Below are 14,224 nucleotides of genomic sequence, written 5' to 3'. Positions count from 1 at the left end.
TCCATATGGAAGCACTGGGGGTTTCATTTGAGTAAGCAGTGACTCAAGCAGGTTTGAACTAGTCAGTACTTAATGCGAGTTGTATTGCAGGGGAAATAGGAATGGAGACCTAACAAAATAATAATTAAAAAATCCATATCAAACAGTCCTCTTTTCTGTTCTGAAAGGTAGGTTTGGAGGGTGCCAGATACTGACATCAAGTGCTGTTTCAGCTGGGAGACAGAGAGGTCATAGACTCTGTTTGTCACAGGCTGTCACAGGCCTTGTTGTCCTGTCCCTGTTAGAACATTGATTTCCAACATATGCTGTTATAGCAGGACTGTGTGTATGCCTGGCTTGTTCTGCTAATCTTATCCAGATAGCTAAATACGGAAAACCCCTCTATGTGGAGAAGAAAGTTCAGCATTGTCACTTTTGCTACTGTAATGCAGTCCCATCTGTCCAGCACAGGTCAGAAAGTGTGAATAAGGCCAGGGAGGAGAAAGAATTAGTGATGTAGGGACTTGTATGGAGCTTCAGCTCATCTGGAAAAACCACTTCCCCTGACTATGAGCTTGCTTTGACTTCTATGTTGACAACATCAAACCCAAGTCTTTAGAAATGGAAGGACCTGGGCTGAAAAGGAAACTGTCCTTTCATCATTTCAACTATTTTTTTTTCTTTTACTAACTCAACCATAGCAATGTGTAGCCATTTTCTTCCTTTTCCCCTTCTTATTAAATGATTCAGTGATTAAATGTTTTTGTGGTGTGCTGTTATTTCAAAGTTGATCAAATATACAAGAGCCACAGCTGTGAGGAAGCTAATCTGCTTTATCTGTCATTAATTCCTTTCCCTGGATAATTGAGGGCTTCTGAAACTTCTGATGATGAGCAAGTTAGCAGACCATATCCTTTGCAACTGCTGAACATGACACAATTGTTAGTGCTGTTCGAAGAAATCTGCAAGATTTCTCTTGGGATGATGGTTATGATTACTTTTGACATCTGGTTTTGTTGCTATGCCTGGTTGCAAACCAAGTGGTTTAGAGGAAACTGGTCTGTTTTTCTGATGAAAGTTCTCCCACATTCTGTGTAACTTCTGGTCTTTCTGTTGGAATGGAAAGAGTCTTCTGCAGCGAAGCAATTTTAGCTGGAATGGCAAATTCACCAAAATGCATGGAGAAAGTCCCCTGTAGCATATTTTAGTATTGTTTTTTATCATTCTATTTTACCTTGTATTGAACAGGAACACACTCACCACACTGCTTCTCCTCTGACTTCTGAACTCAGTGATGGTCTGAACATCAAACTTTAAAGCAATGTCGTTGCAAATACATGATCTACATCAGTTGTAAGGGTATCAAATAGTTTAAGCACTATGATTCTAGCTTTATTAAGTAGATTTATAAATTTGTAGGATGACAAATTCTGTTCTATCTTGATGATAAAATACCTGGTGAGTTTGGTGAAACCAGGACACGTTTTATATGTCGTGTATTAGCTTTTAACTCCTCTAGACCTGCTGGATGCTAATTATTATGTAGCTATTTCCTCCAATACAGTTCTCTTCTGGGTTCTGTCCTTGGTGGCAAATCTTACTGACATTGGGTATAATCTCCAAAAGTCTTTAACATTTAAAATTATGACTGGTTATGTAGCATTTCTTCAGGATGTGTTTGAAGGCAGATTGTCCCATATATTTTCCAATCAGTATTTTCCATCTCCTGTAACACAAGAATAGAGTGTCTAACATAAGAATGCTTTTTAAATTTTTATTTATATATTTTCTTGTGTCATCTTCTTTTTATTTATTTATTGTATGTTCCTTTTAAAGATCCAAGTACAAATCCAGCCTATTCAGAAGAAAGATTGGCTCATGAAGCTTTGCAATTAGAGAAGCGCTTGAGCTTGCTGTCCCATACAAGTCGCCAGGGCAGTGGAGGTGAGAAATGTCTTTTAAATAAAGATAAATGGTGTTCCCTTCCTTTCTGGGCTTTAGGAATGACCATGTGTATATAATTATAAGATGGTGAGCTTAAAAGAAAAATAATAGAGCGATGGTCAAGATGTTTCATTTGAGCTGCTGTTGCAGAGTGAGTTTTGGATCAAACAGTATTAATACAAGAGAATCTTTTAGTATGCTGAATCCTGCTGAAACTCTTCATGTGTAACTTCAAATGAACTGCCTGTGACCAGTTTGGTATCTGATTAAGTACTTGACTCATGTCAGCCTGTGAGATGAACTGACTTGTGTAGTTCACACAGCAGGCTTACAGCAGATATTTGTAGTAAATCTGAAGACTCCTGCGCTTTAGTTCTGTGTTATTTTTCTGGTGGTATCTGTGCATGTCCTTTCTGGAGTTATTTATGTATCAAAGAAGAATTGGTGTCTAACACTAGATTTGTTAAAAGGGCCTGTGCCCCGAACTGCCATTTGAATTGCTTAATAACAAAAGTTAGATTCTCAAAACATCTGCTTTGCTCTTGACTCTAAAGTCTACAAGCCTAAAAATGGCTGGTGAAGGACCTCGAGCTTAGTTATTTGCTTCTATATATGTCTATGGCTACTTTAGTCTTGATTTTTAGTCACTGCTGAATAAAGTGGTTTGTGACTGAATACCACTGACGCTTCTTTGAATATATCTACTAGATTGATGTACAACAAATGAAACTGGATAGTGAAGCATGCATGTTTTTTAACCCAGTCACTCTGGTTAGGTAACATGTGGCCAAACTTCATGTACATCCTCTGCTTGAGATTTACTTGAATTTTTGCCTCCATTTTCCTAATAATGTTCTAATCCTCAGAGAATGAGGAATCAAAGTAAACTTTTTCATATACTGTTCTTTGAGTTTTGCACTGGAAAATTAAGCATTTGTGTTTGTGGGAAATTATAATAACAAGATCATGGGAGGGCATTTGCCTGAATCTGTACATCTAGGTTCTGCCACTGCCTTGGAGCTCTGTGTTGTAGTTTCTGCAAGTCTGTGGGAGAGCTTCCCTTCCAAAGTTCTAAAGTACCTAAAACATTAGACTAGGAGAAGTGATTTCAAATAAATTAATATATTTTTTTTCCAATTAAGAATGTATTTTTTTTTTTGTCAGAAGATTAACTGTTTTATTTAGCAGGTATTTTTCTTCAGGTACTGGGCATATTGCTGAGAACTACACCAAAGGTTTTTGTAATTCATGCCTTCTGTCTAGGTGGCAGCATAATTTCATCTCAGGAGTTACACTTGTGTAGGGGTCACAAGCTATTGTCAAGCAATGGGCACTGTGGGAAAAGAAAGATTAGATTTCGTGGGATAAATGTTATTCTTTTGTGATAGTATTAGCAAGTATTAGATAGTATTAACAAGAATTACTCCATGCAGAGTATGAAAATTATTCTAAACACTTCCCCCTAAACTAAGAATAGAAATAGTTTAGCAGTACCCGAAGCTCACGCTGTGTTTTGTGGTGGACCCCTCACATACCATCCCCATCTGGTAACTTCTTGCCCAAGATTTAAAATTAATTAATTAAAATTAATACCTACAAACTGATCCTGATGTCCACTTGTGTTGTATGTGTCTTAATAAAATAGGTTTTGTTAAGAATGAAGAAAATAACTTTGTGGAGTTGCTGCGGGAGGGGGGTGGTGTTTTGCATACGTTTGAAAATGTCCTTGTGCCCTTTTATGCCAATGTTTGGTTTTTTCTTCTTCCATCTTCTGTCTTGGATAGCTGTAGATAGCTGTAATTGTGTTCTTGCAAGTATCGTTGAGCAAAAAAAATCAGGCAATGTATGCATAAATTAATCATGGGAGATCTTTTACTATGTAGATTTGTAAGCATTGTCATAATGGTAGTATTGTCATTTTTGTTTGTGGCTGTGATATAATATTGCCTTTTAGTATGGATGTTACAGAGAAGTACAGTGTAGGAGACAGTGGACAGGACAGTCTTAAGTTTGATTTTATTCTTGCTGTCTCTAACATTCACTTTGTCATTCAGAGAAGATTTCAGTGGAGGGAAAAAAAAATACGAGTAACCATTTGGTTGATTCAGATAAAATAGAAATATTGAAATCTCTTATATACTGTTGGGTTACAGTGACTAGTTTTTTTTTCAGAACATCCTCTGCTATTCTGAGAATATGGGCCTTTGCGACTATTGCCTGTGCGGTCAGAGGAGTGTTTAAAATAAAGCCAATTTAACTGTACAGGAGTAAAATATGTTTGAAAAGGGGAGAACTGGGTGCATCAACTCTAAAAAGTTAGCCCCGAATGCAGTGTATTCCACAACGTGCTAGGGTTACGGTGAGCTAACATACTATTGCATTTTATTTTTCCAGTGGGGATAGGAATTATTACAGGAATTCTGGTGTTCTGACAGAACTTTCCCTTACAAAGCAGACAGAATTTTAGGGTCCTTTCTGTACATACTCATTCTGCTTTTCAGTCTCTCCATTGTATTTTAAACATGGGTTGATCTGTTTTCTTCTTTTCTAGGAGATGATAGGAGTCTTTCAAGCTCGTCTTCAGATACCAGCCACTCGGATGTTAGTGTTGGGAGCAGATTGACAATTTGGCCTGAACAGTCTTCAGCCAGCACCTCGCAAGAGAGTCATGGACTGGCAGCTGCAAAGGGCATTCATCTTGGGGAAGAAAAGACCCTTCCAGAAGGGGCACGTGGCATCACAAAACCACCTCCAAAGCCCCTCCGATCCAGACAGCTACAGGAAATAGGTCGTCAGAGTTCTTCTGACAGCGGAATTGCTACTGGTAGTCACTCCTCTTACTCTGGAAGCTTCTCTTCCTATGCTGGGAGCTTGGACATTTGCCACGGTGATGAGTTTGGATCGTTGCTAAGTCTGCCATTGAACTTTCCTTCAGATCAGAATTTATGTACTTGTCCTCACAGTGAGCCCCAGAGAGGTGCGGGATCAGAGTATCAGATTCCCAGCTCTCTCAGACATATTTATGACACACCCAGGAGTTTGTTACAGGCAGCTGCTAAAGATGTGCAACCGAAGAGTGCAGATTCCACGCTACCCAAGGACCAGACCCTGCCACCTCATGGTGCTAGTGACCCGAAACTGCTACTACCACGCCTAGAAGCACAGAGGGTGCCTGAGCACAGCCAGGACCGAGGGAGGCCTTCATCCTTACTCCCAGAAAGCACCAAGGACTCAAGTGATGAGACACATGTGGATTTTGTTTCGAGGTGGTCAGATACAAAGCCACAAGGACAGGTGTCAGACTCCAAAAGTAGTGAGTTGGCACCACCTAGTGGAGTCTCAGCTGACCCCTATGACACTTGTAGCCCCCACCTTGGGATGACAAGAGCTCTTTTTTCCGCTTGTCCAATCTGTGGTGGACTAAAGGTAAATACCTAACACTGAGCAGATGCTAACAAGCCTTACTTAATAATAGAGCATGATTAATTTAAAATGACTTAACTTGCAAGTCATAAATATTATTATTTCCTTTATAATTGTAATAGGTATTTACTTTTGTGTCGTTTATGCTCAAGTTGAGAGGCTTAGTACACAAGTTCCTCAAAATCTGTTCCTGATCCAGAAAACACTGAATAATATAGGCCATCAATCATTGCTTTTAAATTGGCCAGTTTTGTCTTTGAGAGTATGTGAGTGGCTTGTGGTGACAGAGATGGAAGCTTTACAGGCACATGAGAGGGCTGAATTTGTCATATAATAACAATAATTTAGTATGGAGGTCATTGATATGTCTTGCTGCTGGCACTTCAAGAGAAGAACGAAGGGAGGCCAAATAGCATGTGCTGCTCTTTAGGGTGGTCATAGTGCATATTTTTATGTTGTTAATATTTCTCTTTTCTTTATTAATGCAGTTTGTGAGCAAGTCTTGCACAAGAAGAAGCCAGATTAGTGAAGCTTCTTACTGGGGAAAGAGAAGATAGCACAGTTAGCGTGGCACTCCATAACAGATCGCTGAATCCAGTATGGTATTTATAACTGGCCTCTGGCAGATACTTTGAGGAGGTATACAGAAGCAGTATACTTGCAGGGAAAGTTATTTTTGATCACCAGTCACAGAAAAACTTAAAACCTGAAGCATGGAGATTCATATACCTTTCTAAACACATTTTTATCTCTATCACTATCTGTTACTATGACTTTGTTCCCAAAAGTTTTCTGAACCCTGTAAAATTCTTGGCTTTTTATGGCAGTAAGCTTTATACATTGCATGAAGAAAATATTTTTGTTTTTATCCATTCTGGAGAATACTTTTTTTCTTTTCTGATAAACAAGAAGAAGGTAAAGCTGTGTTGGTGAGCTCTTGAAATGCTGGTAAAGTCAGCGGGAGTGCTCAAACTAGGAATGTGTGAAGTAAGGATTCAGCAAGAGAGACCTCTGTATGAGGAATTAAGTACTGCTGTTGAAGTGTGTACTTCTTAGTTCAGCATGTGGGATTACGTAAATCACTGCTGTGTGAAGGACTTGAATGTCGAGTAAGTTAAGAAAGAAAATAAAAGATTATAAACTTTAGGGGCTGTTTTCTTCTCATGTGATGTTTCATGTATTTGCATCATTGGCTGCCTTCGCATCTGAGAACTAGAACATCCTTTGTGCCTGAGGTGCTTGTGTGGTTCTGTAACAGCAGTGCGTGAGCACCTTGGACATTTCTTTGTGGTGTTCTTGTGGCATTTGGGAGGAAGGGAAATGCTGGTGTAGGAGGCGGAGGTTGTGTCTGTGCTGCTTTTTAGGACCGGTGTTCTTCTGGGGCCGTCCAAGCCAGCCATCTGCAAGCCCTCTAGCCTAATTTTGAAAGCTTGGCTCGATGCAAGGGCCTGAGACTCAGCCTCCCACTTCTGCTCTTTCTGCAGTGCGGGCAGTGAGGTGCTCCCTGGTGGTCAGGCTCCAGCTTGGCTTTGTTGGAGGCAGCAAGGAAGGAACCAGTTGGGCTGGGGTTAGCTCATATGGTCTAAATCTTTATGGGTGCTCTGAATTGTCAGTTTAGAGATGATTTTATCGATGCTTTCCCTGGACATCTGTGGCAGACTGGCAGTTGAAAGTAAGCATTCTGTTATATGGCTTCAGTGCTATTCAAGAATAAATTGTGCCACTCCTTCTTTAACTGTCTGGTCACCCCTGTGACATACAAATCCACATCTTTTATTTGTGTGTGTGTGTGTGTATATATATATATGTTTAAATGTGTGTATATGTATAAAAAGATATATATTATTGTGAAGGGCTGTCAGGTTTCACAGTGACTCTGCTAGCCCTACTAATATCAGTTGGCAAGAATCTCAGGAATAATCAGTAAGCAAATTTAGTGACAGAGAAACGCTGGTGCAACACTTCTACTAACTCTTGTTTTAGCATCATATGCACATTTTTTTTCCCTTACCCAGCTGAAAGTATTTGGGAAAGAATTTATATTAAATTGAATGATTGACGAATTTATTTTTACTTTGGAAAGAAAAAAATAACCTTTTGATACATTGTCAAGTTATTTTTAGCAGTATTTAATAGGTACTGTGTTTGGCTTTTCTTATGGCAAATGCATTGAAAGCAGAAATCCATTGCCGTAACTAAAAAATAATTCTTATTTCTCATGCTCTGAACAGCATTTAATTGAGATTAGGGCCAAAAGGAGTTGATTTATGAATTAATGAAGACATCAGGTTTTCACATTTATTCGAGCTGATGTTCAAAAGGCTTTAGTGTGCCAGTGTTTGGAGTGCCTTTGCAATTTCAACTTAAGCTGTTAATTAAATTGTGTTGATGGTTTTTTAAATGCCTCCTATTCCAAGTGGGTGGGTGGCCTGAACAGAGGAAAGCCTACAGCAGTAATAATGCATGGAAGCGTTTATTTTCTGCCCTGTATGTAAACCTTGGCAAATGGAAGTTAGATTTGGGGATGTTGTCTTTGTGTTGGAGTTCAGCATGTGAAGAGCTGGAGACAGGGTGCAGGATGAAGACGTGCACATGTGGAAGGGCTGGTGGCGTTCGGTATGGGGATTGACTAGGTTAAGAGCCACCTGCTCCCCTAATGACAAGGCTGATGAGGAACACAGGGAGAACATACCCTGGGAGGGTGCCGGGGTTTAAACAAAACAGGGGAAGGAAGCCTTTCTGTTTGACTCTGGATGAAGAATAGAACCAGCATGAATAAAACCACTAAATATTGCTTCTTTAATTTCTATATTGTATTTCACATTAGACATTGGGGATTAATAAGCAAGCATGCAGGGTGATTTGCTTTCTATTTTATGTTATTGTAGTGTGCACAAGATGTTCCTCATTATAAACTTCTCAAGGTGTGCCTTTGCTATGTAATTTTTGCCTAGGTGATTTCAGTGCTATAGATCAATGCAGAGATGAATTCTGTGTGTATTGTAAGAATATTTTAAGTTCAGAATGTTGAATTGTTGTGGGATTTCTAAGTAAGGTGTAGAGATTTATTATTAGACTTAATTTTCAGCTACTTAGCTGATACTAATTTGAGGAATGGCATTATACTGTAAGTTTGTTGCTCTGTAACTTCATTTGATGCTGTAGTTTGAGAAACTGTCAACTTTTTTTATAGGGTGTCTTTTTTTACACCATGACTGTTTGTAAATTTTCTGAAAAATAAAATTCTTTTCCAACTGGTTTTGTCCTTTTCCATCTGACAAGTATTACTTAAATTTTTGCTTCGCTTTTTGTCCCCTGACCTTCATCATCTCGCAATTTGAATTAACATGGAATGACTCTGGCTTTCTCTTCTTACTGCTTAGTGTTGTACTCAAATCACTGTTGGCAGCTCAGAATGTGTCTATCAACAGGAATTACTTTTATGTATTTCTGGTTCACCTAGACTCATACCTGTGTTAGGAGTTCTTACGTATGTAGAAATGTAGGCTCGATTGCAGCGTTGGTAGTTAACTTGCCACAATAGAGGATAAAAGAAAGCATCAGTTTGTATGTGTCTGTTGTCATCAGTCCTGTACTGGCACTCAGCCACCTATTTTAGTTGATCATTTAAAAATACCAAAGCCTTCTTGGAGACAATGGTCCTGGATTAGGAGCAGGTCCACCAAAGCCCTCTGTGGGGGCCCTACGTACTATTTATGTAGTTCCTGCTGCCACAGTAACTGTGTGCATCAGACTTTGAATCACCCAGCATATCTGTACCAAGCTGAAACACAGGGATGCTGCGGTCACCACGCACAAAAGAGCTTAGGGACTCTGTCAGGTAGTAGGACCACAGCTCTGAGTGGCTGAGAACCTCTCCCTCCATAACACAGGGAGACCTGGCACCTGCCTTGGGGGGCTGTGGGGCATTGCTTACGTGGGGAGTTGCTTTGATTAGCTGATAGGAAATTCACCTGTGTTAGTCTGTGCTGTAGAAAATGCTTTATTTTGCACTATAGCTATTAAGAGAGGGCATGTGCATGTCTGTGCTATGATCTTGGAGTAGGCATTTCATGCAAGGTCCCTGCAGAGCTTCTTAAACAAATGCAACCTTCTGTGAGTGCAGAGTCTCTGGGTAGGTGTAGAGCTGCTGTGCATATCTCTGTTTCCATCGTGCTCTGCAGACCAGGGAGATGAAGCCTAGAGAAGCCCAGGCCCACTTTGTGGTCTTGCCTGGCCTCACTTACCAAGGTCACGAGCAGCCTGTAACTGGGCTGGGAATATGGCCCCTGTCTTCCAAATCCTGTACACAGCCCCAAACATGGATTTTGCTGGTGCGTCTTCCTTCACTGTAGACACTACTTCTGGAAGGGGTAGAAGAGAAGGCCTGTAAGGTGTAAGCTCCTGTAGTGGAACTCGGGATACAGCAGCTGCAGCCTACACTGTCACATTCATGTAACAGCAAATATTTTCTTTTTTTTTGGCTTTTAATCGGGTACTTTTCTAAAGCAGTATTAAAATAAAGGAACCACAGTAGATCATTATATATAACTTTATTGTAGCTACTTTCTCCTGCTGGAGCCATTACCTCTTTCCCCATGAGATTCGAACATTTTATGTTTATCTTGTAATGTGTTTGTTTCCTTATTTTTCTCTTAAAGCATAGTAACATGATTATTAGTAGCTACCCGCCTTTTACTTGTCTTTCCAAAGGTTTTATTATTATTGCTATTTTCTATATTATTGATGTGCGATGCTGTAATATCTTATGCTTCCTCCCACTTTCCAAAAAGCTCCAGGCTGTCTAAATCCTCAGTTGAGAAGGATGCATTTGTCATCTTCTGTGGTGCTGTTCCTACTTGTCTTTCCGTTTTAATCTCAGAGCTCTGGGCAGTTAGGCATCACACTCACTGTAAAAACTATAAAAGGAACAGTTCACACCTCAGACGAATCTGGAATTCAGTAGAAGTAGGTATCATGATCTCAGTAATGATTGTGAGGTCTCTTATGCTTTGGTGACCCCTAATTACAGGTACTATTGGCTTTTGGTATGAATTAGAGAACTTGCATTTGTGCTTCTTTTAAGATTTAATTCCACTTGTTTTTCTTTAAGTCCTGACTGTGACACTTAAATGTGCAGTGAGGTGCATCTGCCGTAACTTGGGTCACCACTTAATGAAGTAACTGTATGCACTGGACGATGATTTGACAATTATTTCTACTACAGTTATTGTAAAAGGCTCAGAAACTTTTACAGTAAAGTATTGTTATTTTCTGGAATTTTCACAGATTTAAACAAATCTTTAAAAACACTGATTTCTTTTAAAACACATTTTTGTGAAATAGAAGAAATCCATGATCATTGCTGCCCTTGACAATGAAGTGCAGTCATTTTTGGAACTGGTTTTCTGTCCTGACAAACGCATACAGCACCACGCAAACCAAAGATTGGAGGAAAAATATGTTCTCCAGTTGAAACTGACAGAGGAAAGAGCAGAAAATATGTGAGGGGAAGTGTCAGGCTCAGAGCTTTTGTTTTGTTTTCCCTTTTCTGGTTTTGGCCAGGACCCCAGGTATGCCATGGAGTTAACAGCCTTCATCTTACCAAAGTGCTGTTGGGTCTGCTTATGCACTGTTTTAAGATGTTCCTTATTAGCAGTTCATAGGGGAAGGATGATGATTTATTTTTTTCTTGCACAAAACAATGGCAATAGAACAATACTAAACACTTATTGGCAACAGTCTTCACCCCCAAATAACCAAGAGACCAAGCTTCCTTTTTACTTTGTTCTTGCTGGTAAAGGCTTATATAGATGACCTTTAGAAAATGATTTTTTTTTAGAATATAAATTTCTATTTTAGAATAGAAATTTTCATGTAGATGGCTTTGCTTAAGAAGGTCACTTAATGGGTACAACTCTGGATTTGAGATATCATGGTGAAATAGAAGATATATGCACCCTACAACAATTGTGCAGATTGCTTTTGCCACTTACCTCTTATTTAACAAATTATACTGGAGACACTCTCCAGCTCATCTATCACAAAAGAATCTCCAGCATTTGTGCTAGGAGTAAAGATTCAAATCTGAATTCAGAATAGCAAGAATTAAGCTCTTAGCACTTCTTGGGATCAGGCACTAAAGTGAAACAGACACCCTGTGGTCTGCAGTGGGAAAGGAGGTACCTGCCAGAGAAGCACTGGTAAGTGAAACGGTATTAATAATCTAGAGAAGAGAGCATCTTTCCTACATGCTCAGAATGTAGACAACATAGCTCAGGAGAACTCATTCTTCTGTACCAAACAGAAATGTTGCTGGATTGCTTTTCTGTCAGACAGCCAACGAAGATACTGATAAACCACAGTATTGACCTTTCATACCCATCATAATGAACAAATGGGCAAATCTACTTCCTCCCCTAAATACAATCGAGCTGGATAACAGCTTTTATTATTACTACAGCTGATGACTACTTCTTCCTCTGTTGAGAGCAATAGCTTATCTGAAGAGAGAGAGAAATAAATGTTTTGAAGGAGGAGGAATCTGACAACGAAAGCTGGAAAAAATTACTCCTTTTGGAATGTAGGATTTGCAGGGTTTTTGTTTTTGATCCAGTTGTAGAGAGACTCAGCAGATTGCTGGGAATGTGGCCAAAATGGAAAAGTGGAAGATTTTTTTCCCTCTTTTTCTTTCTCTCTCTCTTTCTTTTTCTTTCTCATATACATCCATTTATTTCTGGAAAAAGTCTAGAGAATCCTCTAAAATGTTAGCAGACAACATTTTCCATCTTCATTTTCTAAAAGGTGAAAGTAGAATTCACCTGGGGAGGCAGATACCACAACAGGACTGGGAGAGGGTGGATTAAGTTGCACCATACTCAGAGGGAAGTGAATAGCTCCAGTGTCAGCCCCAGACTGATTCCTAGGTTTGATTCCCAAGCAGTTCATTTCCTCCTGTAACGTCGTAAAAAAGTTACTTTAAAAAAATCTCAATTACTGACTTGCTTTTTTGTAAATTGATTGTAATTTTTATCAATGTTATATTTTTAAGATCATGGATTGAAGAAGGCTAAGCAGAAAATACCCTGCTTTGATTAAAAGTTACTGATACTAAAGTAATTGCATGGCACAGAGAAGGAATGGGTGAGTGTCAGCTGGATAGCAATCATTCAGATGGGATGTCTGGAGATTTGACAGCAGCTCACTGCCAGTAGATAGGAGGAGTGAAAATAGATGCTCGGTGCTTGTAGGGCCTTTCCTACCAACTCTTTCTTACAGAGCCACTTAAAACTGCGAGTATGGAAATTAAAAGGATGAAATGTGTTCCACCAAAATTACACAAACTGCTTACATTCTTCCATGATCCATGACAACGCATACGAGGGGAATTAGTTTGGGGAATTCAAGATGCGCGATACACTAAATACTTCATGATATCTGTGGAAATACTGTCAAGTGGGCTGATGATATCTGCTAGCACAAATACAGGCTGGGCAGAGAATGGACTGAGAGCAGCCCTGAGGTGAAGGAGCTGGGAGTGTTGGTTGATGAGAAGCTCAACATGAGCCAGCAATGTGCACTTGCAGCCCAGAAAGCCAGCTGTGTCCTGGGCTGCATCAAAAGCAGTGTGGCCAGCAGGGCGAGGGAGGGGATTGTCCCCCTCTGCTCTGCTCTTGTGAGACCCCACCTGGAGCCCTGTGTTCAGCTCTGGGGCCCCCAGCACAAGAAGGACTTCGATGTGTTAGAACAAGTCCAGAGGAGGGCCACAAGGAAGATCAAGGGGCTGGAGCACCTCTCGTATAAAGACAGGCTGAGGAAGTTGGGAAGTTGGGCCTGGAGATGAGAAGGCCCTGGGGAGACCTTACAGCGGCCTTCCAGTACCTAAAGGGGGCTGCAGGAAAGCTGGGGAGGGACTCTTTGTCAGGGGGTGCAGTGATAAGACAAGGGCGGGTGGCTTTAAACTAAAATAGGGGAGATTTACATTAGATGTTAGGAGGAAATTCTTCGCTCTGAGGGTGGTGAGGCGGTGGAACAGGTTGCCCAGAGAAGCTGTGGATGCCCCATCCCTGGCAGTGCTCAAGGCCAGGCTGGATGGGGCTTTGGGCAACCTGGTCTGGTGGGAGGTGTCCTCGCCCATGGCAGGGGGGTGGGAGCTAGATGATCTTTAAGCTCCCTTCCAACCCAGACCATTCTATGATATAGATTTGTAGTGGTCAGATTAGATCCATAAACTATCTGTTGTGTACAGGTTGTGATATAAGTAAATTGTTACTGTTTCTAACAGAAATGTTCAACCCTATACCAAGTCATACTACTTGGCTCATAAAGAGCAAATAATGTTTTCTAATATTGGCTTAGCAAAGTTTAATAATATGGTAACAACATATGGGCAATGTGATTTTTGCATTGGTTAGCAAAATCATAGCAGTTGTGCCAACAAACCTACTGAAGATGACATTATTACGTGCTACACAAAGAAATCGACTACCACCACCACCACCAAAAAATGCACTGAAATGAATTTGAAGAATGAATCATTGGAGTATATACGATCATAACAGAAGGAATACTTTCCTTAGGCAGAACAGACAGAAAACGTGGGTAAGCCATTCTAGTATAGGAACAAAACCAATATGTACCCCAACAGTTTTCAAAAAGGACTGTTTTAAAGTTGCCTTGCAATTTCATGTATTGCTTTATTATCATAGTTGCAAATACTTCTGCTGAAAGGCTAGGAGATGTGCCTACAGGAGAAAAGAAAGACAGTTCTTCATAATTCCACATAGCAGAGACTAGACAGCTGGGGTCTATTGTTCCGGACCTCAGGAAATACAGAGGGAATCCATCCTAAAGTTTGGTGTTTTTGCCCTGCCTGGCT

General features: G+C 40.2%; 1 protein-coding gene across 1 annotated transcript in view; it reads left to right on the top strand.

Annotated features, from left to right (window-relative positions):
* Nucleotides 1-14,224, top strand: part of DOK7 (docking protein 7) — a 64,067-nt gene that overhangs the window by 21,277 nt on the left and 28,566 nt on the right. The window contains exons 6-7 of the mRNA XM_035547276.1: nt 1,816-1,923; nt 4,475-5,349. Coding sequence (XP_035403169.1) covers nt 1,816-1,923; nt 4,475-5,349 — 983 coding nt within the window. The remainder of the gene's footprint in view (nt 1-1,815; nt 1,924-4,474; nt 5,350-14,224) is intronic.

This window comes from Cygnus atratus, chromosome 4 (assembly GCF_013377495.2).
Source record: "Cygnus atratus isolate AKBS03 ecotype Queensland, Australia chromosome 4, CAtr_DNAZoo_HiC_assembly, whole genome shotgun sequence".
Taxonomy (NCBI): domain Eukaryota; kingdom Metazoa; phylum Chordata; class Aves; order Anseriformes; family Anatidae; genus Cygnus; species Cygnus atratus.
This window is presented reverse-complemented; position numbering and strand designations above follow the sequence as displayed.